Here is a 26,701-nt window from a genome sequence, read left to right as displayed (position 1 = left end):
ATCAATTATAAATTGGTGGTAAAGGTTATACAGACAAGTTTGTAAACTCTATTGACAGTAAGTTATGCAAATCTAGCTCTAAAAGGCTAGATTTGTTAACAGTCATGTACGAATGCAGTCATAATGTCACTCCCAGGCTTCTGTGATGTGCTAAAAACAGCAGCACATGCTGGTGCTCATCATGTGATCATTAAAAGAGCCTGGCTGTTGTTTCAGCTTGGCTTCTGTTTACAGGCAGGAATGTGTATGCCTGCATGCTCCTCATACCTTTCTCCAGGTTATTATCTCTAGTTGGTTCTGGTACCTCCCACACCTCCTCCTCACTGGGAAGCTCTCCAATGTCCTCCTTGAGCAAGAATCGCTTAAGGGCCCCCGAATCCTACAAGATCAAATGGAGTTGTAATTATGAATTATTACTTTTGTTTCAATGGTGACCTTTCAGTTTTTATTGTAATTCTTTATTTAGTCAAGAACGCACAGTCTCATTGACCTATAAAAGGGACTGTGAAGCCCAAAGCTGCAAAGTTTTGTGGATTTTGGAATCCTTTCACCAGAGAAATGACAGAAACTTCCATCCTCTCTGCTTCTCATCTATGTTATAGGTTGATGAATTCTTTAATTTGTAAAGCTGGTGTTTGATCAATTTCCTGGAATAAGGCAAAAGTCAGGAGAAACTGATCTGGCAACTTTTCCCAAGTCTCCAACATCAGAATCAGACTGACTGAAGTGTAGAAATTGGTTTTACACTTCAAAATCAAAATCAAAATTTTAATCAAAGTTGGGGGAAAGTCTTTTTTTTTTTTTTTAATCTTCATATGTAGACATTAATCAAACCATCTAAAATCACTTAGATTGAATTACTAGTAACCATAGTGTTGTGCAAAATACCAATGTATGGGTGAATATTAAAACAGATGCTTTAAAATGACGGCAGCAAAAGAAATATTGGAACATGCTTGTAATGTGATTAAGAGATTAAGGATTCTTTTTTTTACGTTTACCTTTTTTTTACTATTTCACCTTTTTTTTCAAGTTATACTACTAAGAACAAAACAATGAAAATCAACAACAGTAATAACAATTATAACTGACGTATTGCCTGACTAAATCCAAATAAAAACTTTAAATGTGAAATCCTAGTGCTGGCCTCAATAGAGGGCAGGTCATTCAACAGTAGGTGACCATGGGATGTTTGATGAAAACTTTGTAGTAGCTGGTTGGAGCTGCACTGTGTGAGTTTGTGAGCATGGTTGATAAGACAGGATGAAGGGCCGACCGTGAGTTAGCAAGCCCTTTACTGATTGATATTTGGAGCGATCATGCGTCACTTACGTCCATTGAGGTTACCAGGAAGCTCAAGAAATGCATTAACTCTTTCCTGTGGCTGCGCTCTGTGCAGAACAACTTCACCAGCTCCCTGCAGCACACCAATCCAAACACATACATGAATACACACATACTGATATACCAGGGAAAATACTAACATTTTATACATATCTGTTTTGGTACATTCTCCACATACAGAAATGCTAGTAACATGACATAATGGTGGCAACCAGGACTCACCAAAAAGGTGCATTAAACTGGGAAAGAGGCCAATGAGGCCAATCTTCGCGATTCTCATTCACTTAAATAATCAACATTACATGTAACCACAGTTAGTGCTTTCATATTCTGACCATTTCTGCTGTTGCTTGAATCACAATAACCTTTTCATTTCAGCTTAGTGAATGTCAGAAGTATAAATGGTTTTGATTACCAAATATTCAAATGATCATTCAAATTTGACCTTCATCTTGCCTTGTCTGCTTGTTAGTTCAACACTTTGGTGTTGGTAAGATGGGCCAAAATGTAGGTCTTGCTTTGTTGAGGGTGGAGAGACAGCACTGTATTAGTGTGAAGCTAATGAATGGAGTGTTTATGGAAGTTTATACCAGCATTGCTTAGTTATTGAATATACATTGTACTGATTAAGCTAATTTTATGTCCCAGAGACTGAAATTGATTTTAATAGTAGTATTTGACCATTGGTCAAGGTCAGACAGTTGGGTTGCCATAACAGTAGGCCAGTTATGGTGTCGAAACTGTCAGAGCGGTGCATCACTCACACACCTGCAGATGTCCAACTTAGCAGTGAGGTGATCTTTCTGGATGTACAGCTCCTTCTCATCCTTTAACACACAGTTAACGTCCTTCACCTCCACCATCACATTGTCAGAAACATCCAGCTCATAGCGGATGTACAGCTTTCCCACCTGTAAACAAACAGGAAAGAGTTCTAAATGGGTGTGATGGAACTTTCCAATTTAATAAGACTTAGGTATACACAATCGATCTCTTCTGAGCAAACTGTAAACTCTTGACCTGTGCAAAGTAAAGATGCTTGATTTTCTCTTTGATGTTGTTCTTAACCAGCTCAGAGTAGACTCCAGAAAGCTCATCATGGTTGCACAAGAACCTCTGGATGTAAGGGACCACAGTGCGAACCATAGCCTGCATGGATGGACAGGGTCTCAGGCTTTCAGTCAGAGGCTCCGATTTAACACACATGGACAACTGACGGATCCCGCAGATCTGAAGAAACAAAGCTCTGTCCTCCACGTTGAAGCTGGGTTCAGCTTCTCTTAGCACTATGGAAGCAGTATTAGTACAACAGCCTCGTTTAATTTCTTTTATTTATCAGTAAACAAGTACAACTCTAAATGATTGTACCATTGTTTCCACTCTTGTTTCTCTGAGAAGCCTTCTTCTCTGGTGGTGGCAGGTTAAGCAGACAGATGTTGCAGAGTTTGAAGACCTTTTCCAGCTCCTTGCTGTCAGGGATTAGGGGTTTACGTGCCAAAGTCACCCAACTGTCCTTGGTGGGAAAGATCTTCTTATCAAACACCATACCTGTGCAAAAAGAAAAAGTGGAAAGTCTTTCTTACCCCATTGCTTATATTTTCTTTTTTCCCCTCCTGGATTTCACATTCTCTCTGTTTATTGCTTTAATAGCACCTATACCAGTGTTATTGGACATTGTATAGTTCTATATGAACATGACGTAAAGAATCATCTTTTTTCCAAAAAACTAAATCTTACATACAGAAATGCACTCTGCAGCTGATTTTCCCTTCAGCACATGCTCAGGTCATTAGTGTAGTAACACTATGTACATGTGTTGCTTACCCTTCAATGTGGAGCAGTATCCATGATCAAGTATGCCCTGAATATTGTTTTCCTGATCTCCAGTTCCGCGAACTGTACATTTTTGAGCTGTCAAAGAAAGACAGATTGTGCATCATTCACTCTTGCTAGCATTATTTCTGTCTTCCTTGACTTTGAACAAAACTGTAATTGAGCTGCAAACAGATGGGACATAAACCAATGAGGTTTTCTTTGAAACAACAGTCAGTTTTCATGTTCCTACCAAGACTGGCGTAGACCACCGACACATCCTGCAGCATTTCAGCAGTTGGTATGGGAGATGATGAGCAGATCAGTTCCAACAAACCCACATATTGATTCATTTTGGGACTGTGGTCTGCATCCAGCAGCTAGACAGTTAAATCAAATCGTGCAAAGGAAATGGTTAGGTTATGACAAAGCAAAGTGTCTTCACTTGTAACAAATTAGAGGTGAAGTGCTGCTTCTATTTGTCTCTATTTGTTTACTTCTAAATGGCAGTAAAAGGGATGCATACATTGAGGAAGAAGTCTCTCATGCCTTCCAATGGATTGTAGAAGGGAGCGAGGATTTTGGGCTGCAGGACACTGCTGTTTGTTGCATGAGTCAGCTGTTTGTAGCGCTGAAACATGCCTGTTGGATCACACCAGCACACCTCCTTCAGGTGGTAGAAACGCCCTGAACACCAGTTGCCATCTCGCCTGCAGGGGTAGAATCAAAGTATGTGGTGACTTGGTTTCAACATGAATTGGGAAAGGTGGAGCTGAGAGTGTACCTGTTGTATTCTATGAAAACAGCAGGGCTATGGTGGAACAGCTCTTTAAGGGTGGCTTTGGGACAGTTTTGATACAGATAGTTGTAGACGTTATGGATGTGCTGAACAGTAGAAGTGAAATCCGCCCCTTCCAAAACATCGTCAGGCTGCCTCAGTTCCTGTTTATCTGTTGGCTTGATGCACCACTCCTTCAGGTAGTTTATCATAGCCTCCACTGAGATATTTTGCCTTATTCCTGAAAAAGGCCAAAAATACAGATAATAATCCACTTGGTGGGCATTTTCCTGAAGTGGTAAATATTTTGTTTGTTCTCAGTTGCTGGCTGAATTATTTTGATTCTGATTCATTGGTTGGTGCAATAATGTTGCGGTCAATAATGTCACATGAAGATGTAGACAGAGAATAATTTACCTATAGCTCTGCTGAAGTCACTGGGAGTTAGATCAGCATAACAGACATGAGTCCCCAGCAAGCTTCTGACCTCAGGTGAGTTCAGGTACACAGAAGTTGGACACAGATAATTCCTCTCCTGCTGCTCTCCTTCTACTGGGCGAAATGCGGGCACCCATTTAAGAGTACACAAGTAGTGGTAGAAAGATGACTTGGTGCTTTTAACTTCTCGGCCATCACTGTTGACCACCTGAGCTCTGAGGAACTGTGAGTAGTGGTGCCTGTAAGGTGACAGAGATAATTCATTTGAAAGAAATCACTCCAAGATCCATTTTTATCTCTTTCTTTCTAGGTAATCATAGATGTCAGCAAACAAGATAAATGTGATTCGATTCAACAAACTGGCACAACTGTGTGACCTAAATTCAGCAACGCACGTGCTCCACAGTTAGAGTTAAATGTACTGAGAAATTTATATCTATGAGATAAGAGTCACAACACGTAAATACAGAGCTATCATTTTTTAAAGGAATCTTTGCGTTTCACAGGCAGTCAATCTATCAAAGACATTATAAATATCCAGCTGTGAGCAGAAATTCCATCAAGAATCCTTGTACCTCATCTATACATACTGGACAGATAAGGCAGCCTTGAATTTTTATTTTTCAATCTCATGGAAAAATCCCTCATTAAGCATATTGTTTACATATGGTGTTTTATTTAACTCAAGTCTTGACATTGTGGCATATCGAAGAAAGGCTGAGTTGGGGCAAGTGAGATGACTCATGTTGTAACATGATTAAACAAGTGAAAAACAGCTACTTTTACTGTGCGGTGGTGGTAGCTAGTCACTAGAACACACTGTGAAGGAAATTTGGGCTGAAAACATTTCTCCAAACACCAAATCCTGGACAAGGACCCAGTAAACACCACATGAAAAAGAAAACAAACATACTGCCAATGCAATGGTACAAAGAGAAAAAAAAACTCAAGAGATTTAAGGTTTCCTGTTTTTCTTTCAGTACAATTACCATAATATTATTTCAGAGCCATTGTCAGACCCACAGATAACATAAGATTGTCAACAAGATTTCCAAATGGCAGACCATAGGAACTAAACTCCTGCTCTCTATTACTTTTCAAAAGGGACTACAACAGACACATGGATTGGAGTCATTTAAGACTTTTTTAAAAAGCATCATAAGAAGGAAGGCAGATGAACTGAAGCACCCATCATGCCTACTGTCCCCTGTACAAGCCTGTGGGGGCAGCTCTGATCAGGAGACTTTTCACAGTGGCCCGACTCTCCCATCAATATAAGATCTTGGTTAAAAATTAAGTGTATTACCCTGTATCCCAGTTGTTGGCCAGCATCTCCAGTAAAGTCAGTCTCTGCTGCAAGAGAACAGAGCCAGGCAGTTGGGCTGTGGCCAGGGCATGGAACTCCTCACAGGGATAGTCATCCAGCTCGCAGCTCTCCCCAGGATTCTTATTCCAACTTCTACTTTCCACTGACCAGGGACTTGTAGCCTGGAGGGAGGTATAGAGAAACATATACAAATCAGAAACTTTCTCTCTGAATTTTCTCTTTTGACACTCATCTGAGCACTTGCACTTATGTGAAGTAGCCATCACCTGTTTTCAATATTTACAATTGAATTAGAACACATAGTTTAGGTCACACAGTACTGACTAAATATCTACATATATTTCAATTTGACGTGTCACTGCATCAGCTGCTTTTTCTATTGAACCTTAAAACAGTCCTTGATCCTTGAGGCTTATAATGGTTGGTATCTTCATCCCTTAATCACTAGCTCATTGATTTGTAGTGCAGTGTCTTGTGTTCTGCCTCTGGTGTCCATGCAACCACTAAACTTTGAAGCCTTCCAAACCACAGAATGGAGGCCATTAGCGCCTCCGCTCCCAGACAACCTTGGTTCAGCTGATACATAATAGCATTTTTGTGTTATCTTCAAACAGCTGAAATAACAAATGGGACATCCTTACCAGTTCTTTAGCAGTGAGTGTGACTCTCTCTTTGCGGATGATGAGTCCATCTCTGACCCCCAGTCTGCTAAACAGCTCCCTCCATCCTGTAACATCGCCATCTGTCTTTACATAGCAGGAACTAAGCATGACCCAGTCATGACCTGATGGAGGCAAGAACGCACAGACAGATTGACCATCTTTGCAGGAAGCTGAATATTAAAGAATTATTTTTTATAAATTTTGTTCATTCTGTATTTACCAGAAATATAGTCACATACTACTATAAAAATATATGCATTCCACTCATCACCAATAGGCCCTTAACTCTTAAATGTAGATAATAATAATAAAAAGTGAAGACAATAAGTACACTATGGACACTATGTAACAGTTAAAGAACAACGTTCAAGTTAATATTTTCACACAGCATGATTGTTTGTGTTCCTGGCATAAGCAACTTTCCAACTCTTAGATTGAAGAACAGTTAATTTGGGTACAGCTTGTCCATCTGCTAAGGTGTGGGTCCAAGTTATTTATTAACTACAACTGGCTGCAAACAGTCAGAATCAGATTATGAAATATATTGCAAAAAGCAAGCTGGAAATTAACAAAATTATTTTTAATTCCCTACCTGGCAGTTGTGTTGGCAGGTCTATATTGTCATAGTCCACAGAGAAGTGAACTTTTTCCTCAGCAGGACAAAGCAGTCCTCTATTGGTGAGTACAGGCACAGCGGCATGGACGTAGTCATGGCTGGACATAGAATGCTCCTTGATGAAAACCAAGTAACTCACCACCACAGACTCAGGCTTCGACTGGTGTTGACATCATCAGAAGAGAAAAACAAGTGGATGCAAGTGAGGGACGTTAAATAATAACAATACTTGTGTATCATTAAACCAGACATCTGCATCCAATGGTTAGGCGCAGGACCGACCCTCTGTCTGGCCTTGAAATTTCATTGTGCAATCACTTGTATAATGGCAAATAAATCTTCTTTTAAAAATGAGCATACACAGTACGTACTTTCCATTTGTTGCTCTGTATTGTTGGGTAGATGTGTTGGTCCAGGAGCTGCTGAGGCTCCAAATCATGAACACCAAGCATTCTTAGAAGCTTTTGAACCTGCTGACTCTCCAGTGGCTCCAGGCAGCTCAACAGAGAGGGTTTAACTACATTTATATCCTTGTACAATGCTGCAAGACTTTCTGAGAAAAGGCAATAAATGAAGCATTTTGTTATATAGGGCTGTACAAAATTTGAACATAAGACACATTAGATTGGAGGCTTTACAAGCTCTCAACTGCAAATTTTGAATGTATGTATGAATTGTGCTCACAGACAGCGGTTTTTACTGATGTAACTACTGCACCTATCCCTTTTCAATGGATTGCTGACAAAGGAAGATAACATCTTAACATTTTTTGTGTGCCTTCATGTTTTCTACATCTTTGAATTCACAGGTACTCTATTTTACCAACTTTTGGCAGCTAACATTGTAACTATGCCAAAAAAATCCCAACCTCCACTAACCCAATTCTCTATGTTCTGAGAGTGTCATCTGAAGATTTCCCCACTCTACTTAATATTTAAAGAGAACATTGGTACTCTCTGAGTTGTATCTCTTCAGCTATTGCACATCTCTCTCCACTTGAGTTCATCTTTAAGCAGAATTCTAGCTTGGCTCCAGTCTGGCTACACCTACTGGCCTGAAAACCAACCCCAATCAATCCTTCAATACCCTTATTTACTGTCAACTTTCAAAGCTACCTGTGCCATCTTTCCTGTGGAATGTGAATGTGTAATGAATAACTGTGACATGCTATATAATAACAATAATGACATGATGGCATAATAGAATATGTGAAACAGCAAACTGTCAACATGACATCATCCAGAGAGAGTGATAGTATGTTTAGCATTTTCATAAAAAGCTAAAACATAGATTTTGTTGGGTTTACATAACTATTTGGTAACAAAAAAGAAAGCTGACATTAGAAAAAGTATAACTGAAGCGGGTCAACAATCGTATGATATAACGTTGCAATTTGTCTAACCCTAACCCTAACCCTAACCAAATATGTAAATTACGCTTCAACTTAACTGGCTGTACATCTCAGTGGCTTAATTGGGAACTTAATAAATTGATATAGAGGGATAAAATAGTCACTTTCAAATCCCCAGTCTGAAGCAAATGTAGGCTGTTACAACACAAATGTCGGTCAAATCAAATGAAGACAAAATATGAGACAAGCAAATGGTGAAAGTCCAGTTGGGGCATGGCGGAGAGGCAGAGGCACCAGAAACAAACATAAGACTCAACAATGAAACTGTGATACTAAACAAGTCTATTACTGCAGGGCTGCAAAGCCTTTTGCAGGGGTTATGAATATTTTACACTAATATAATCGTTACCCTTAATGAAAACAATTAAAATAACAGTCAATGATACATTTCACTGGGTTTGATTATTAATAAAGAAAGCAGGATCGCGGTGAAATCCTTAAGCAGCTCTGAATTACTGATAATGACAGTTCCGCAATTAAAGACAATGAAGTGAAAGAATTCATGCATCAGTATAAAATTCAATTTTTCAAATAGATTGAAGCAATTATATATGAATTTGCTTTGCGTTTTCGTTTTGAATGCAATGATGACGCACCACATGGACTGCATGCGTTCATTTTACAAGCATTCCTGCTCTGATGCAAGAGTCTGCTTATTCAAGATGGATGAGGTATGTCAAACACCTGCTGTGCTTTTTCTAGTGCCTCTGAGGTGGTGAACGGACTCAGAAATATCATAAATACTCATGCAACCTTATTTTAGTCCAAATGTACCAGCTCAGTTAATGTGCTATTTTTATTCATCTCCTGTTTAACATCATCACACCTGTTTCAGGCTGACTGCTGAGCTTTAACAGCACAGATGGAATGTTTTATATGTGCATCTCTCACCATCACTAGTGTGATATATATTTTTTTCTATTTCTGAGCTAAAAATAATTTTTACATTCTAAGAAATATTGAGCTATTCTGCCCAATAATCTGATTGTGGTCCTTTCCCATCCTTTTTCCTGTTATATACATAAATATCCAAATATCAAGGTAAACACTAATTTAGAGTGTTTATGATATTATAGTTGCTGAGTAAATTATTTAGAAGGAAATGAAATTAGACATGAAATTACCTGTCTGAATTAAGTCCTTGCTTTTCTTAGTTTGTGTTTCCACTGGAAAGAACACACCCTCCTCACTCAGTGCCACCACACGTCCATCAGCCAGAGGGATGATGGGTAGATCTCTAAGGGTTTGCAAAACAGACTCTGTCTCTCCGTAGCCGTGCTCAAGTGCTCGAAAGTTGCAAACCAGCAACCTGGCCAGTTGACGTAAACCTCCATCTAAAAAAACCCACGTTTAATGGTAGAAAGAAATGGTTAAAAAAAACAGCTGCGAACATCACAAAATAAATTAAGCTTGTTATTACTTTATATATTTGACAAGAGGTGCATTACTAAGACTTTTGAACCCTTAGTTTTTTGCTCCATTTGAACTAGTTTCCTTTTATCTAGGAGGTAATTTTGGAAATGATCTTTTCTGTTCACATCATCACATTATAAGTTATTAAAAATACCTACGCTAGTTTAGTACAAAATACTTTTTTTACAAATACGATGCAAAAAAAGTGTTAAAACTAAAAACAAATGATCAAAAATAGATTAAAAAAAAAACACAGCTAACAAAAGCCCCTAAAATGACACATTACATCAAGTTCCCCAGAATATCAGGGCACAATGGTGCAGACCACATCAACTATGACTGTTTCACTTTTTCTTGATCTTTGCACATATCCTGCTCCGTTTTAACCAGTTCACGAGAGATAGATTGAATGTGTGCTCAAATACATTTATAAAAGTGTGGTGGAGAGGCACCAGTCTTCTGCATTAAGATGAGCCACAATCATAATCCAGAAATCTACAGTATCTCCAAAAACAGAGACTAATAGGAGACTAAGAGGAAGGAGCAGAGTATGTGGAAATGGCTGCATGCACCTTTAAAATGTTATGTGTTCAAGTATATCTTTAAAATCAGAGATAAAATAAGAGAATGAAATAAATTATTTATGATGCCATTACTGCAAGTCATTGACAGCAAATGACATGAACCATGTAACCCAATTTTATTATTACATATATATTACCGTACATATGATTACATTATGATTACATGTGATTGTACTAAATAAAGGCCTCTACCTGTACAGATGCCCTCTGTTCTTGTCAGCTCTCTTGCCATGGCTGTAGTTACTGTGGAAACATCTGGCCCCTGCAGATATCGCACTCCCAGGTGGGTGAGGAGGGAGGTAAGCGGGGCACTACTCAACCTCGGATGGAGGTACGACAGAGAGAGATGTCTTTCCAGCTCATCTCCGCCAATCACGTCACGGATCACAGCATCTTGACATACTGCCACTTTGCATGGTTGCTTGTACACGATCTTCCCATCTGGAAATTAGATAGCAAAGAATGGAAGGGCAGGGTTTTCCAATTTTTTTAAATTGAATTATCAAACCTGAAAAACACATGACCCTTATAATACATGTAATAATATACAATACATGAAAGAGGAAGAACTACCAAAAGTGATGTTTTTACACTTGAATCCAATGTTTATCTTTTATTAATAACTCAATTTTGATTTTCTGGGTGTAATTTACTACCTGAGTTGATTGTAGGCAGGAAGGCCTTGCCCTTGAGCAGCTGAATAATCTGCCCAGCAACGGGCCGGAAGAAGTCCAGCACCTCATCAGGCAGGGGAATAAAGTGCAGGTAAAGATAGAGACCATTAAGGCCGCTGAACTCTGGGTAATTCTAAAACAAACAGAAAAAACTGTTATTACTAGTAAAAAGACTGTTATTACTAGTATTTTTTTCCCAAACATATTCATTTAAATTGGCTTTAGCTGTAAATGTGAGTGTCAATGATTGTTTGTCTCTCTGTTAGCCCTGTAATAAACTGGCAACTAGTCCCCTGTTTACCCTTCCTCTCGCATAAAGACAGCTGGGATAAGCTCCAATATCCAATATTTAGGGGTTGTCTATTAAGCTGTCCCATTATCACCAATGAAAGTTCTAAAAAAAAAAAGTAAAATGGACTGTACTTATAGCACACTTTTTTAATCACCATTTAAAGAGTCTGTTTTCCCAATTCATACATTGGTGGGACCTATATTTGGGGTTCAGTAGATTGTAGTATGTATGGATCATGGATTAAACTAATGACCCTCATGTCACTGGAGTGACCTTACCTAGCCAGGCCTCTGAGAATCCAGCTTTAGCATTTCAGGTGTTAGCATTTTACCACACAGGTTCTAATGCTGCAATTATTTTAAAAATAGAATCCTGAAACTATGGTTTCCGTCATGAATCTACTTAGTGACAGTTATGATTAGTTATCATCCTGCAGACTCGTTTCATCTTACCTCCATGGCCTGTATGAAGAGATGAGGTATCTCAGAGCGAAGCCACTGGTTCCAGGGGCTGTCTCTGTCAACGTCCTCTCGAGATGAAGGGATGTCAAAGTCACCTACAGAGAAGTATGGAGCAATTGAAAGTGATCCGTTCTTCCAAAGCTCCATCATACTCTAATATGCTCTTACCTTGGACGATGAAACGGAAACCAAAACTACGAAGGGGCAGGAAAGCAAACACTGGCTGTTTCTGGGGCTGCCACACAGTCCCACTTTCCGTGTCACCGTTGGTGAGCTGGAAGGCAAGAGCCAGCTCCGTAGACTCAACATCCTCTTTGATCTAAAAAATGTAAAACAGGGTCTCAAAAGGCTGCTTTTTCTATAGAAAGTGATTTTTGTTAAATGGCTGCACCAAGACTGGAACCAAAAATGTTACAACTTGTTTCTCTCAGTTCTTCTTTTACATAATCTGATGTGTGAAAACAGGTCACTGCATGTGGGAAGAGAAGAAAGGAGGCTGACGAACAAAATTAGCCTGACATTTGTATGTTTGTATTTGTGCCTGGATTAATTTCTGTGGGACATTCAGTCAGACAGTGGGGAAGCTTTGTGTGAAAGGTGATATGGTGTTTACTCTGAAGTTAAACAGAATAATTTAAAGCTTTGCTGTCTTCAACATCAGATTTTGAACATATTTTGTAAGCTTTAGAATTGAAATGGCTAAAAAAATCAAGAACAGTATAAAAAAGTTTGTCATGACTGAGAGACATGATTATTTTTTAGTAAAATACGAGTACTAGAGTCCAGGAATCAGTACTACAAAAAGGACACAGATGCAAAAATGTATTAAAATAAGAAGAAACATTTCTGTGATTTAGGGTCAGTGTTCAGGTTTACCTTCTTGGGATGCAGTGTTTTTTTAACCACAAGCCAGCGCTCTGTGCCGTCAGTGTGCTCCACCTCCAGTACGTTGTTATTTAGGTCTTTCCGGGTCATTTTCACGAGGCGCTTCTCGTTCTGCACATACAGTGGAAGATTATTACAGTGACACCTCATGATTTAGTTTTTGGTTTAAAGGCAAATGCATGTGTTGTAAAACAAGCATGTATGGGCAAGATTTACTCGATTGTAGATGGTAATAGAGCGCAGGCGGTGAAGAAAGAGCAGCAAGGAGGGGTGCACATCATGGAAGAGGTTTCTGGTCTGATGACTCTGGGAGCGCAAAGGAAGGCAGATCTTAGTGGTCCAACTGTGAGAGACCAGGAGAGAGATCAAAAATTAACAAAATTAGCGAAAAAACCTTTTCAAAGTTACAATTCTGCTCAAAATTCAGCAAATTCTGCTAAAACTGCTGATATACATTCAAGTCATCATCATGTTAACGTATATAACAAGGAACTGTTCTGCTACTGCTTGACTTGACATTAATATCTCTGTTTATGCTCAGGTTGTTTTGTTTTTTTAACTCTTTGTATGATCTTTGTGGTTGGTTCAGTAGTTTTTTTTTAGTAACGGCATGTTAAATTTCGATCTAGAAGTTCTGGAGCAAATGTTTTATTTAAGGAGGATTTTGTGATGGTTTTTGCAATATCTATACAGTAAACAGCACATCTGTCAAGAGTTTCACCTGTGCTGTTTTATGTCTTCCAGCTGTGAGTCCAGAGGTCTGTCTGCTTCAGCCCAGTGAGGGAGGATGTATCCCATGGGCCCAGAATTCTTATCAAATCGCAAATGGAAGCCATTGGAGTGGATCTCTGGACAGTCTGAGATTTTAAACACGGACTTAAAGCCAATGCCCTTTTGTCCTGGCAAGTAAAGGTCACATCAGAGAGAAATCATTAGTGACATTGAATAGAAGGTTCAATCTCCTGAAATCTATCATGTGTTTACGCACCTATGTATCCATATTTGTGTTTGCCCTTAGTGCTGCGACCTACATCGCAGATGGCTCTGATGTTCTTCTCCTGGAATCCCATCTCATTGTTAAGAATGGTGATGCAGTCCTTCTCTACAACAAATGCCAATGCTGGAATGACCCCAGCCTCTGATGGGTAAGTGTTGTCATCAGCATTCTGGCAAATAGAAACAAAAAGATTACAATAAATTTAGACAATAATGGATAATTATATTTCCAAGGTTTTTGCATGCTTACACTGAAAAGGAAAATTTCAATCTAAATTCACAAGCATAAATGAAAAACAAGCAGATAACAAATAAGCTTTCTGTGTCATCTTTGGGGGAAAAATACAGAGGCTACCTGAATGAGCTCCAGGACAAAATGAGTGTCTTTGCTGTAGAGTTCAGTGGCGAGGCGGTCTAAGCTTCGGCCCTGCCTCTCCTGCTGGACCTGCATCAACCTTTGGCATTCTGCATTCAGTTCTATACCAATACCAAATGCGCTCTTTCTGTCCGGGGAAAAAAGGCACATGAAGAGTCCACTTATGTCAGCTGAAGACAATATGACAGAAAACAATCCTAAAGGATGAAGTGATGAGAACTGACCTGATGTCCTCAATTATGGATCTTTGGGGATTCTGTGCGTTCTCTGTGTGCCAGCTGGCAGCATTACTGTCTGTATAATCTGGCATTTCTGATTTTTCCTCAGCTTCACTACTGACATCTGATGTCTCTCCATTAGGCAGCAACTCATACAGCTCTTCTCCATCCTCTACCTCCTCAGGTTCAATGTCCATCTCCCCATTGGCTGAAAGGAAACATTCAACAAAATATAATTCAGGGAAATATGATAGAATCAGAGTGCAAACTCAATATAGAAATTATGATGGAGAACTACATTACTCCCAATTACCCTGGTGTAAGCTTGAGTCTTGTTGGGAGAAGGCAAAACTTCTGTCCAAGATGTCCTCCTCAAAATCTTCACTTGAATTCAGCCTTGAGAGACTGCTGCTTGAAGAATCTATCGAGTATGACTGAAAAAAGAAAGAAAGAGCATAACAACAGTTGAAAAGATGTCTCATCCAAACTGTTAGTTCTGAATGTGTTCTCACCTTGGCCTGTTCGACAGGAACCATTTGTGGACTCTGTGATGGGTCCAGCTTCTTTTGATAGTCTTTGACCCAGTCTGTGATTCCCAGAACAATGCCCAGCCGGTGCAGACAGTTCAGGTGCCTTGTGTCTGATTGACCCACACTGATTAGGACTCGTTTTGACTTGGACTGACCCAAGACCAATGAAAATGGCTCTAAAAACACCTGGAAGCCACATTCACACCATCATTCTAAAACCAATGTTTTAAGTTTATTTGCTGTAGAAGCAAGAACCATGAATTTATGCTGCAGACTATTAGATTAATAATAGGAATATAGTGACAATGATGCATTTGTCTAATTGCGCTGGAAAAAATACATTAGACATACAAATGGCAGGTTATCATTTGATCAAGGAAACATGTAATTCTAGTAACCTCTCATTTGTTTGTCAAAAGCTGTTCCTTCTATGCAAAAGCAAGTGCTATTAATAGTTTGTCTTGTAAATCCAAAAGCATGACAGCAAGTGATTAAACAGGCTTGAACATAAGCCAAAAGTAAGTTTTGTGTATATAAGTGTTTTTCTGAGACATCATATCTTCAATATTAAGAGCTTTTGGGCATTTCTCAAGAAAAAATTCTGATAAGACAATCAAAATTATTGTTTGCTGCTGTAACTTAACACAGTCTGGCTGACCTGCTGCAGAAGAGCCTGGCAAATTTTGGTGGGAATCCGTGTCCAACATTCCAAGAGGAATATGGCCACTTTGCTGTAACAGGACACGCTGTCTTCATCCTGGGACAAATCTAACAAGCATAAACATTTATTAAACAGACAGATCCTAATTAAATAATGATCAGTACTTAAAGCACATAATGTTCTAGTGCCTGATTTTTTAAAATAAGTTATAAAATAACTACCCTGTTTGGCCACTGCTGATGCCAGGGAGTTCTGGACATGAGTTGCCAAGAGGGCTGTGGGAGTGTTGACAAGGCCATCAGCAACCACCATGGACACAAGGTGGCCTGCTGTACCTACAGGGTCGAGATTCATGGCAGCTCTGGAGAAATGCTTGTCCCCCGTGTATGAGGTGAGCTTGAGAAGTAAGCCTGGAGTCACCTCTAAGGCAGCCAGGCCTGTGTTTGCTGTGTTGTTAATAAATATAAATAAGTAGTTGCATTGTAATTTTGCATAATATACTTGGAAACATCTTCAAATGTTCATTTCTGTGTATATTTTAAAGTCAGCAATGGAATGAAAATGAATATGGGCACACAAGGCACAAATTTACACCTACCGGCGTTCCTTTGGATGAATTCTTTAAGGGAGCCATGAGATGGTTTAAATATCAGTTCCCATTGGCTCCACTCACTCAAATCCTCCAGCAGGGGACAGGAGAGCAAGCATTCCAAGGCTTGCAATTTGGAAATTTCACCAAGGCGCCCCACTGCCTCGCATCCACCTTCAACCCTGTTAAATACAGTTTGTGACCTGTAAATACCTCTTTAGGACTTGATGGGTAACCTTCTTAAGGCTGATAAATCTATGGCCTTCCACATACCTTAACTGATTGTTTTTGGCAAACAACGCTGCCTCATAATAAACTGGGCACAGCCCTCCTCCAGGCAGACTTCTCTGACGCTGCACCAGATCAGCCAGCATGTGAAGAGCACCATAGCCCAGGTCACGACTGTCCCGCACCCTGTAGTGAACCCTGAGTGCTGACTCAATAAGGGCAAGCTGAGAAAAGCAAGAGGGAGATTCTTTTGTAATTAAACTGGGCTCACTTATTTTTTAGATTTTTAGACAGATTTTAGGGGGAAAAAATTAATAATTGAGGATACTCTGTAAACTGCAGTTCTTACAGCTTTGCCATTATTATGACTTACTTCTTCTGGATCATTGGAGGTTTTACTGCCACACTGCTTTATGAATTCAAACACATCTTGCCTGGTAGGCCTGAAACCTCCTTCTACACTACCCAGAAAAACTACAGAGCCTATTGTGTCCTGCAGCAACTGCACACAACCAAAAAGGAGAAAGCAGGTATAATTTTACCTCACAGATTCAAGAGCTGTACAAATGTCCAAGTTAACACTTTTTTACCTCAGTGTGCTTCGCTAGGAACTCAAGAAAGGTGCCTTTTTCTAAAGACAGGAAATCTTTGACCTGAAAGTGCTTGATTAACTTCTTCTCCAATGATGCTATGTGTGCCAATTTGAAGGTTGAGTTCTGGGACGACAAGGTATCTTTTATGTACTGCTTCAGTTTAGCTGAGAGACAGAGCAGAGCAGATCGTGAGCATTAAGATTAACCAAATGTGTCACAAAAACATGACATCCTGTATCAATACCTTCGCTGGGGAGGGATGTGGTGGCTTTGTCTTCCATGTTAATTTTGTCACTGGTTTTGGACATCTTATTTATGGGCACCAGGTTCTGTGGGACAGCCAAAGAGCCTCCACAGATGGCCAGTTGAAACAGAGCATTTGTCAGCGCGTTTCCTGACACATGCTGCAGGAAGGTCTCAATTTGCTAGATTGGTAAGTCATCACATAAACATGAAAATTTACATTGGTACTAGTGATGAGTTCCCACACAACCTCAAAGAACCCTCCTTTGATAGATATGAACTTACCCAAGCCATTTTTGTAGAAAACACCTCCTTTGCATTTCTGAAGACAGTCAGAACAAGCTCAGCTGCTGACATAGAAGCATATTTTTTCCTGAGTTCTGGGTTTCCTGTAGGATATGAGGAGCCCACTCCTTGCACTGGCTCCAAGATGCTTTTCTTGATTTTTCTCAAACGCTCGTAGGTCTCCTCCTGCAGCTCTCTCTCAATAAGCTGCTGGGCCTCTTCTCGGAATGCGCGCTCTTGGTGAATCACCTTATTTAAGGTCTATGGATTAATCGAACAAGAGAATTCTTAGATAAAAGTGAGCAGAAGAAGTTAATTTTGTATAAACCTGACGAATAATATTTATTCAATGTAAACCAGAACAATATATTCTTGTACTATGACTTACAGATATGCAGAGCGCAATGCTGTTTATTCTGATACCCAGCTTGTAGGGAGAGTCACAGTTGTAGTGGTCAGCCAAATGTTGCATGAACTCTGTCAGATCCACTCTCCCCTTGCTCTTTTTCCTAAAATTATTCAGTAGCTGAACAAAAGAAAAGAAAAGTTTAAATTAAAAATGTAGAATGTCACACAGAGCAAAACTGAAGCTATGGGATCCTCAGACTTGAACATTGTAGGCAGTTAGAATCCCTGACTTGACTCTTGGAACATGAGGAAATGAATTAGGAGATAATACACTGTAGTTAATCTTAATGACATAACATGTGTTTCATGCTCTGCTCCTTGTCTGAGTTGAAGTGTTTGAAGTGTCTGTTTTTATCATTTGCCCTCTTGACAATAATAAATACTAGTTGATAAATGTCTAAAAAGCATGGTTCACCTTTAGGATGTCTACAGTCTCGATCTGTTGAATGTCATCATCCTTTGTGTTACTGTCAATCTTGAATATGCGGTGGATGCGGGGGAGTTTGCAGAGTGGCCCCAGGTTCAGCTCTTCATATTGCTTTTTGTCCTTCAGGCCGGCAAGTGAATGGCCCAGCTCATACAGAGTGCAGATGGATGACACCGCCTCAGCACACTGACAGAAACAGCACAAATTTCAAACTTGCTCGACCAAAAACATACTTGAATAATACCAGCAAATAAATGTACACAAACCTCAATGAACATGTTGACCTCTCTTGTTTTGTACTGGAGATCTTTGAGAGCTGGAGTCATCCCGGGATAAATTCCTCCTGCTTCCAGTGAGGGGATCTGCATCTGCTGGCACACTCTTGATATTACCTGGACAAACCGGATTACAACAGTTAAATCAAGAAATGCAGCAAATACAGAACAGTAATTGGAGGTTCACCAAAATATTTATTTGAAAGTACACAGTAAAAATCTTACCACATCTCTAGTATAGCTATCAGCAACATAAAGGACACAATTTACATGATCAGGACAAAGCAAAAAAACATGTACCAATCCACAAGGAACAAAGCTAATTAAGCCAAATGTATGCTTTACATTAGTGTGATGTTAATAAAAATTAAGCACGCAGTCTTGCAGATGTTAAAAAATAATTTTAAAGAGATTCTTCTTCCTCCTTACCTTCTCTTTGGTGACCAGCTCTCCCTCTTCAGCTATTTGTCGTATCAAATCTTCCATCAGATTGTTCACCATGTCTGGATCGAGGTTTCTTCTCCTCCATCTGTGGCCCTTCTCATCTTCTTCTGCTGCCTCCACTGCCCTCATGTTAGCTCCATGGGTCTCCCTCAGCTGGGCATGAAAACCATCTCTAAACACAGGAGCACTTCCCTCCTTTAGGAATGCATGTCTGTATCTGTCCTTTGACCCTTTCGGTAACCTTTCAGCATCCTGCAGCGAAATGCAGGATCAGACAAAAAGCTGGATGGAGAGCTTACCAAGAACAAACAGCATAAATTTCCCAACAGTTTAATTTATCATTATGTTAGGTTAAATGCTAAATTTCAAACCCGATCCAATTTTCAGCAAGACTATATTAATGTTATATAAATATGCCCTCAATCACTGCTCCTGAGCTTTACTTAAAGGTGTTTTGTAGTTTGGTCCTTTTAGAATGTCAGAAAATATCGAACGTTTTTAACTGTTACAGAATAGAACAGTTTACACTGAGAACATTGAGTTTGACTTTGTAAACTATGCTATTGCAACTAATTAATTCAGTCATTTCTTAGCTAACCATGTTGAAAGAGACATCCTGTTACTGTGGGAAAAATGTTTGGCTGTTTGAGAAGTAATAAATGATTGTCATGCATTTACTAAAAACTGAAAGAATAGTAGGGAAGCATTATTTTTGAGGAAGAAATGTGCTCAGAGGAAAATCCTGAATAATCATGATCATAATCATCTTTTTTGGCAGGCAGTTTTGCTCGGAATGTGTGTTATGCTCCAACCTGATTATTGTGGAGACTGTTGTTGTATATCACCATTTGTCCCTTTATAACCAGCTCACTATCCCAAGAAGCAATCAGGCTAGTCACAGAATCAACACCCAGCGAAGACAAAGTCAAGTTCTGGTGGTATTTCTTCTGGTAGTACTGAACCAGCTTTTTAAGAGGGATCCCAGCTGGGTGCTCCTTCACCAAAGCCACTACATTGTCCTGAACACTCTCCATCATGTGTTATACTGCCAACAAAAACAACAACAAAATGTCAACAGAAGAATTAGGAGGTTACACTATAATAAATTACAAAAAACATCTATGGAACTATCATTGTTTTTGGCAGGTAAAATTGGCATGTCTGATGCTCTCCTGAGCTTACACTGTGTCCACACAAAAAGTTTTGTCTCTGGAATGATAGCTGCTTTAGAAATAAGACGTAGACATTTTTAAACAACGATTTAATTCCTTGAATTGTAATTAATTTAATATTGATTAAAATTTGGATTCAATAATTTCATTAATATTATACTATATTGAAACTGAGCAACACATAAATAATGAAGTACCTTTGCAATTGCACAATGATTCAGTGTTGTATAATGCAATAGGAAGATAAATATACAACGCATAAAGTAGAGCCGTCACTAAAAAAACTATATATATATATATACTGTATATAGAGAGAGAGACAGAGAGAGAGAGAGAGAGAAAGAGAGAGGGGGATAAAAAGAATTTCCAACTTACCTAGACTTTTAAAAAAGCATCACTGTGGTTCATCTACCTCAGAGCTGTGTTTATAAGCCTACACCACCCTTATTTCTAGAATGTAGCCCCTCCCTCTCCTCATTTCTAATACGTTTCATTCTGAGCCAAACTAGGAAGAAACAAAACTGAAAGCAAACAGAGTGCACATGCTTATCAAGGTACAATTTGACCACAGATACACAAAACACAATCAGATAAAAGCAGGTGATGCAGATTATAGGTATTAAGGCTGAATAGGCGTGTGATAAACAGCACAGGAAGAAATGTTGAAATGAGAGGGAAAAGGAAAGTGATGGTGAAGTGCCCAAGGGAGGGAGGAGAGAGAAACACCAGGCCTGAGTTTCACTTTCCTGGCTCGTCTTAGCCCCAGCTGACTCAACGTCATCTGTTGTGTAAAGAGTCATGTGATCTTGTAAGAGCAAGCTGTGTCCTGAATTTAAAGTGAAAGAAAGAAAACTGGGCCACAACGAGTGTGTTTGGCACTGTAAGGTTTTCCTTTTTAAATCAACACTATTATAAACACGTTACTTAACACAAAATCGAAGTGACACAAACCAAAGATAAACTTTCTTGATTACATAGTTTGAATTGTTGAGAACAAAAGAACGTAAGAATAATTTGATTAAAGCCAAATCAACACACTAATGACTGAATTAAAAACCTTCCTCAGAATCAAAGTGGAAAAATTTAATTACCGGCTGATCCAACTTCTGTGACTTTGGGGTTGCATGTAAACTAAAGAGAAAGTTTAAGTTTAGTGTTAAATAATGAGCAAATTTCCCAGCAACATTCATTTACTTCCTGCACTGGGTTTCAGATTTCTGTGGTGCAATTTTCTGCAGGGGAAAGGCGTGTTTGGATGATAAAACGTAAAGAAGGGCGTGGAAGTCCGGAACTGGAGTGGCGCCAGGGTTTTCGTTGTGTGTGCGTGTGGTGTGTGTATTTCTGCGACTTGGTAGTCTTTCACAAAAACTAGGTTTCCCTTATGTGTGTGTGGCTGGGCAGGTACGGAGTATGGCTTGCAGGCCAGTCCATACTGTTTCCACAGTATGACGCTGTTTCGTCCCTGTGACGCTCCAACTTATTTTTCAGCGACGCGTAAAACCTCGACGCGTAAATCCTCGTTCCCCTGATCGCATCAAACCGAAAACACACTTGACACAATCTAAGATATGGTCTATGGGCAGTAAAGTCCATACTCCAAGCTGGTGGATTGACCTTCAACCATCAAGTTAATTATTATTTCAGGTTTTTCTTAATTGCCTGATCTGGCGAAAGCAGTCATGGTTCTCGCGTGGTTTTGTGATTTCTGTCCACAGGGACGGGTGCAATTTAGGGGTAAGAATCCATACGTGGCATAGAAGTCGCTGATCGGCTGAGAGAGTCAAAGCTCAACCAAATCTCTCGGGTTGCTTTTGGGTGACCAGCTAGAATGCAACTAAGCGAAATCACTCACTCGTTACGATGAATTTGGGTCACAATGGGTGGGACCGACCCCCCACCCCGGGCCCAATAGTAGCGCGGCTGTCGGGTTAGTCCTCCGTCATTTCTCCAGTGCTGTGGCGATCCAGCTGGTCTTCCAACAATGACAGAAGCTGACTTATACATACTGTACAAAGGGTTCTATATGCCCAATTTGGTGCACTCCCCGGAGAGCCTCAAATACTACGAGGAGTTTTCTTTCCGCCCCGATGACGTCGTTATTGTAACTTATCCCAAATCAGGTGAGTCGGGCGGCTTGCAGGGATTCTGTTGAGGGAAGCGTGAATGCGTTTTTCTCAATTTTTGAATCAAACGTAGCTGACGTTAATCTATCCGTTATTTATACTTTTTGGAGATCTTTTGAAGTCTATGATCTATGAAGTCACCTACTGAAGACTTTCTCTGATACATACAGTTCGCCCCTAACTCGCTTTATCCAAGGTGTCAGGAATGGACTGTTTTTTCTTCTCTTGAAGGCGAACTCTTACCTTAGATAACGATGACCTGGATGGTTGAGAAAATACACAGACACTTGCTAATTTCCCTGGTGGACACCCCCTAAAGGGATCAATAAAGTACTCTTGAATCTTGAATCTTGACACCTAATTCGCTTTGTTTTCAGCGTTTATCTTAGTATTTATATTCAGTATTTTTGCTAACTTTGCTCGCGCAAAAATAAAAAATAAATGTCATCTACTTCATTCTAAATTCCTTGGATGTAACGTGTGGTTATTTGACTTACTGTTACCTTTCTATCATCTCTAACCAGTCTGTCCATTCTCCTCTGACCTCTCAGATCAACCATGCAATTTCATCTACACTCACTCACTTGAAATTTTCTTTTCTTTTTTAGACCATTCTCTGTAAACCCCAGAGATGGTTGTGCATGCTTTTCATGATCCTCAGTTTATTCAGTCCCGCCTGTCTGGCATCAGCAACCATGCCGCATTCAAAGTTACTTCTGATGCTGAAATTGAACTTCAGTAAGTTGTCACATCCATGCACTTAAATGCAATGAATTGCAGCCATGTAATGGACTGAATAGCTATAGCAAAAAGTTTTAACTCTTTTATGAGAGGAAAGATTTTCTGCCATAAAATGGAATCTGTGTAAATTGGGAAACATTGAATTACTACACCCAATTACACTACATATATATGATGATTGTTTAATAAAAATAATCATTGTTGATTTAATGATCAATCCTTTTCAGTAAAATGCCAAGGTTGTCTGATTCAAATTGTAAAATTTTATTTTGTGAAATTGTTGGATAGATAGATGGATAGCTTTGTATTACATTTATTTTGTGAAATTGTCAATAACACAGATAACAAAATAACTTCCAAGCAATTGTTTCATATCATTTTGAGGCCTCGCCGCTCATCCGTATTTTGCAGCTCTACTGCCACCTGCTGGAGACACTAATCAATGCTCAGACTGCGATAAATGAATATTAGCGGTGAAACATAAAACTGATAAAAATGTGATTTCCCAGAAAGCTCCTAGTTACCCTATGGCATTCTTTAGATAATAAATATCCTGGGTCAATAATTTATATTATTGCATCAACACAGCTGGATTTCAGCTGTACTGCAAATCATATTATTATATTTGGGGGAGAAATTAAAATAAAACCCTTAATAAGACTTAGCTAAGACTGAACTAAAATAAATTTGAAAAAAGATTGAATACTCGAAAATAATTACTAATATTACTCTCCTCCCTTTATTTTAATATATATTTCTTCAATTAGTCTGCGCTGCTCCGACTTTGAAAAGAGTACAAAATTTTGCCGTCCGGCATAAGTTGCATGTTTCTCCATGTTCTGAACAGAACTGTAATTGGTCTATTTAGATCCGTAAAATACTACAATTATAACAAATCAGGATTAATATTTATGAAATCCGAAACTGAGTTAACATACCAGCCAACCTTGAAGCTTCATGTTGGAAAACCTTTCAACTTTGACAGCCCAACCCTTGAACTGTGCTGCTATCTGGAGAAAGAAAACGCATTTAAAGCACAGTGTGATATTGACAAAACTTGGAAACGTTATCATCACCTTTTCTTGCAGCACTACTAAGTGCATTTAAGATAGAGGTACAGTCGTTTGCTTCTCATCATTCTGAATGCCCATTTCTGCATTACTAATCTCCCCCGTAGCAAGAATGAAAGGTAGAGAGGGATAAAGAAATAGACAGATAGAGAGACGTTTGTACATTAATATTATTATATACACTTTACGAACAACGCAGTTAATATTTAAGGGAAATATCTGTATACTCACGTATTTTATACTCACATTATCACTGTGGAAACATTTGAATATCTATCATGCATAGGCCTAAAAATGTTAATTGTTCTACACTGCTCCGTTATATGAAAAAAGAGTAATAAATGAGTCTTGTGTTTCCACATATAATAGTTACATTTTCGTTTCTACTTTGTTTAGTAATTCCATCTTCCCTATTTATTTTTCCCAATCTTCAGTCGGATCCGTTAGCGTGATGCACACACCGCGCAACACCCTAAATGTTCCGACTAGAATACAGAACCACAATTCTTTTGCGCCTCCTGTGCACTCTTTGCACAAGTGTTCATTTAATGAGGACCAAAACACAGATTTGGATTTTATGCTCAACAAAAATATATTTAGTTGAGGTGTAGTCACAATTCATTTTCTTGTTTTCAGGCACAACATGGATGCAGGAGATTGTCCCACTGATCCTGACTGGAGGAGACCCAGCCTCTGTTGAGACTGTTCCAAACTGGGACCGTGCTCCCTGGTTGGAGCAGGACAGAGCCAGAGTGCTTAATCTGGAAGAGAGGCCCTCTCCACGAATTTTAACCACTCATTTCAGATATGATATGATGACTCCATCCTTCCTTAAAGTAAAGCCAAAGGTAGACCTGCTGTTATCCTTTTCAAATAATGTCATTATAATTGAAGGCATACTGGAGGTTTGAACTGTAAGATATTGCCTACAATATGGTTCAACACAAACAACTGTTACACACTCAAATATTCACAAATGCTTTATCATCAATGCAGGTTATCTATGTCATGAGGAACCCCAAAGATGTGTTCACATCTTCCTTTCACTATCATGGCATGACATCCTTCCTGGTAGAACCAGGGTTACAGAGTGATTTCCTTCAGACGTTCCTTGATGGAAAAGGTTTTTGTTCATGTTTAATGTACAGTATTTATTTGATTAAGGAACAGGAACTGTGTACTCACCTGATGATTAATATACTAATGGTAAATTGGATGTATTTACTATTCTCTGATGGGTGGGAGCAGAAAAAGAATTACCCAGATAACATTCCATGTAGTTTAAAACTGTTTTCCAATGGCTTGCATACACCCAGAACTCTAACTCTAAAAAGTGACATTTCTATTAGTGTCAGTAAGTTTCACTGAAAAAAGACAAAACACCAAATTGCATAAAAGGCAGAATATGAGCCATTGGTGTGTGGACCAACACAAATCGATATAGTAGCTATCTGAATGTCACGACTTTGTCGTGTTTCTGCTGTGTCATACTAATTACATAGCAGATGCAAGTAACCATCCATCCTACACATCCACCAGTGGAAACATGACACAGATCATGGCCTATCGCTCCGGTCCTTGCTCTAGCACACTAAAGTGAAAAGGGAGTAAATTGAGTCCATGAACTATCACCAATTATTTGAAATATAACCTAAAGGTTTAAATGCAAAGGCTAAAAAATATTTGCTCATAATAATTATGCCTTTTTCCTCTCCTAGTCATTTTTGGCTCATGGTTTGACCATGTGAAGGGTTGGCTGAGTGCTGGGGATAGACATCCTATAATGTACATCTCTTATGAGGAAATGATAATGGTAAGTTTATACATTTTGCTATAGTGTAGAAATCACTGATTTTTTTTTTCTTCTGTGCTACAGAATCTGAAGGACTCTGTGACCAAAATTGGTCACTTTTTGAATAAATCTCTGGACAGTGAAGTCGTGGAGAAGATAGCAGAGCGATGTGTGTTCAAGAACATGAAGCAGAACAAAATGTCAAATTACTCAACAGTTCCTTGTGACATCATGGATCAGGAAAAGTCTGAATTTCTTAGGAAAGGTAAGCTTCAGTTGATGGATCCTTTTTTTCCTGGCAGTTCTCCATAACATTTGGTTCCATTCTGCAAATAAATGAGTAGTGAAACTTCATCACCTGTTTCAGCAACCTTTAATTTCTTTCAGGTATCACTGGGGACTGGAAAAACAAGTTAACTGTTGCAGAAGCAGAAACATTTGATGCTGTGTACAACGACAAAATGAAAAATGTCAAATTCAAATTTGTTTGGGATTAAGTTTCACAATTAATTTCATAAATCACTTAACCAAAAATCTTGCAACATGCCAGGATTCACAGGCATGGATGATTTTGTTAAAAACAAAAGTGTAGACTTAAAATAATTATAGTGGATGATCTATTATCTCATTTACAAACTTACCAATAAGACAGATAAGTACCGGTACTGACAGGAAATGAGACTGAGCTTTTTATACATTGCGCCACTGATCACCTGGTGCAGTATGGTTCAGTAAAAAAAATGATTTCTGAACTCAACCTTTATTTCATCACAGTTTTATAATAAATGTGATTCAAAGCTGACAAATGGTACAGTGCAGATTGGCTATTTTTT

The 26,701-nt window shown here is 39.1% G+C and overlaps 2 protein-coding genes across 8 annotated transcripts in view; one reads left to right on the top strand and one right to left on the bottom strand.

The window, feature by feature from the left end:
- LOC101079642 (uncharacterized) overlaps positions 1-24,526 on the bottom strand; it is a 27,483-nt gene extending 2,957 nt beyond the window's left edge. Inside the window, exons 1-43 of one of the 6 annotated variants that reach the window (XM_011605391.2) lie at positions 24,323-24,526; positions 24,083-24,167; positions 23,945-24,016; positions 19,783-20,015; positions 18,956-19,222; positions 18,518-18,643; positions 18,240-18,437; positions 17,805-17,942; positions 17,417-17,677; positions 17,133-17,313; positions 16,886-17,052; positions 16,669-16,797; positions 16,341-16,519; positions 16,077-16,249; positions 15,700-15,924; positions 15,476-15,585; positions 14,800-15,003; positions 14,601-14,721; positions 14,294-14,495; positions 14,049-14,196; positions 13,686-13,863; positions 13,419-13,596; positions 12,914-13,040; positions 12,689-12,808; positions 11,981-12,131; positions 11,804-11,907; positions 11,042-11,192; positions 10,578-10,826; positions 9,513-9,722; positions 7,349-7,530; positions 6,954-7,137; positions 6,341-6,483; positions 5,679-5,860; positions 4,352-4,611; positions 3,941-4,175; positions 3,683-3,866; positions 3,410-3,536; positions 3,169-3,255; positions 2,713-2,892; positions 2,365-2,630; positions 2,113-2,255; positions 1,333-1,417; positions 268-379 (exon numbers count right to left, since the gene is read on the bottom strand). In XM_011605391.2, coding sequence (XP_011603693.1) covers positions 268-379; positions 1,333-1,417; positions 2,113-2,255; positions 2,365-2,630; positions 2,713-2,892; positions 3,169-3,255; positions 3,410-3,536; positions 3,683-3,866; positions 3,941-4,175; positions 4,352-4,611; positions 5,679-5,860; positions 6,341-6,483; positions 6,954-7,137; positions 7,349-7,530; positions 9,513-9,722; positions 10,578-10,826; positions 11,042-11,192; positions 11,804-11,907; positions 11,981-12,131; positions 12,689-12,808; positions 12,914-13,040; positions 13,419-13,596; positions 13,686-13,863; positions 14,049-14,196; positions 14,294-14,495; positions 14,601-14,721; positions 14,800-15,003; positions 15,476-15,585; positions 15,700-15,924; positions 16,077-16,249; positions 16,341-16,519; positions 16,669-16,797; positions 16,886-17,052; positions 17,133-17,313; positions 17,417-17,677; positions 17,805-17,942; positions 18,240-18,437; positions 18,518-18,643; positions 18,956-19,222; positions 19,783-20,007 — 6,892 coding nt within the window. In that variant the 5' untranslated portion in view covers positions 20,008-20,015; positions 23,945-24,016; positions 24,083-24,167; positions 24,323-24,526. Of the gene's footprint in view, positions 1-267; positions 380-1,332; positions 1,418-2,112; positions 2,256-2,364; positions 2,631-2,712; positions 2,893-3,168; positions 3,256-3,409; positions 3,537-3,682; positions 3,867-3,940; positions 4,176-4,351; positions 4,612-5,678; positions 5,861-6,340; positions 6,484-6,953; positions 7,138-7,348; positions 7,531-9,512; positions 9,723-10,577; positions 10,827-11,041; positions 11,193-11,803; positions 11,908-11,980; positions 12,132-12,688; positions 12,809-12,913; positions 13,041-13,418; positions 13,597-13,685; positions 13,864-14,048; positions 14,197-14,293; positions 14,496-14,600; positions 14,722-14,799; positions 15,004-15,475; positions 15,586-15,699; positions 15,925-16,076; positions 16,250-16,340; positions 16,520-16,668; positions 16,798-16,885; positions 17,053-17,132; positions 17,314-17,416; positions 17,678-17,804; positions 17,943-18,239; positions 18,438-18,517; positions 18,644-18,955; positions 19,223-19,782; positions 20,362-20,517; positions 20,892-21,233; positions 22,271-23,944; positions 24,017-24,082; positions 24,168-24,322 lie in introns of those variants that run through there. The other 5 variants (XM_011605405.2, XM_011605410.2, XM_011605426.2 and 2 more) reach the window with 5 other exon arrangements.
- LOC101073052 (sulfotransferase family cytosolic 2B member 1-like) lies at positions 22,112-26,670 on the top strand. 2 transcript variants are annotated; one of them, XM_029836326.1, is made up of 7 exons: positions 22,128-22,262; positions 22,874-23,003; positions 24,713-24,924; positions 25,073-25,199; positions 25,795-25,889; positions 25,953-26,133; positions 26,256-26,670. In XM_029836326.1, exons 2-7 carry the CDS (start codon positions 22,907-22,909, stop codon positions 26,363-26,365), a joined length of 822 nt encoding a protein of 273 aa, XP_029692186.1. In that variant the 5' UTR covers positions 22,128-22,262; positions 22,874-22,906; the 3' UTR covers positions 26,366-26,670. The 2 variants fall into 2 exon arrangements, with proteins under 2 accessions (XP_003961425.1, XP_029692186.1); XM_003961376.3 differs by lacking the exon at positions 22,874-23,003 and having other exon boundaries at positions 22,112-22,262.
- The last annotated feature ends 31 nt before the right edge of the window (positions 26,671-26,701 follow it).

Source organism: Takifugu rubripes, chromosome 1 (genome assembly GCF_901000725.2).
Source record: "Takifugu rubripes chromosome 1, fTakRub1.2, whole genome shotgun sequence".
NCBI classification, from domain to species: Eukaryota; Metazoa; Chordata; class Actinopteri; order Tetraodontiformes; family Tetraodontidae; genus Takifugu; species Takifugu rubripes.
The sequence above is the reverse complement of the archived record's forward strand: the minus strand, read 5'-3'. Positions and strand labels throughout refer to the sequence as shown.

Bases quoted from the DNA above. Each gene is read 5' to 3' on its own strand.
- LOC101073052 (XM_003961376.3), top strand. From the start codon at position 22,124: ATGACAGAAGCTGACTTATACATACTGTACAAAGGGTTCTATATGCCC. The intron at 24,925-25,072 runs GTAGACCTGCTG...TCATCAATGCAG, and splicing joins TCCTTAAAGTAAAGCCAAAG to GTTATCTATGTCATGAGGAA. The intron at 26,134-26,255 runs GTAAGCTTCAGT...AATTTCTTTCAG, and splicing joins GTCTGAATTTCTTAGGAAAG to GTATCACTGGGGACTGGAAA.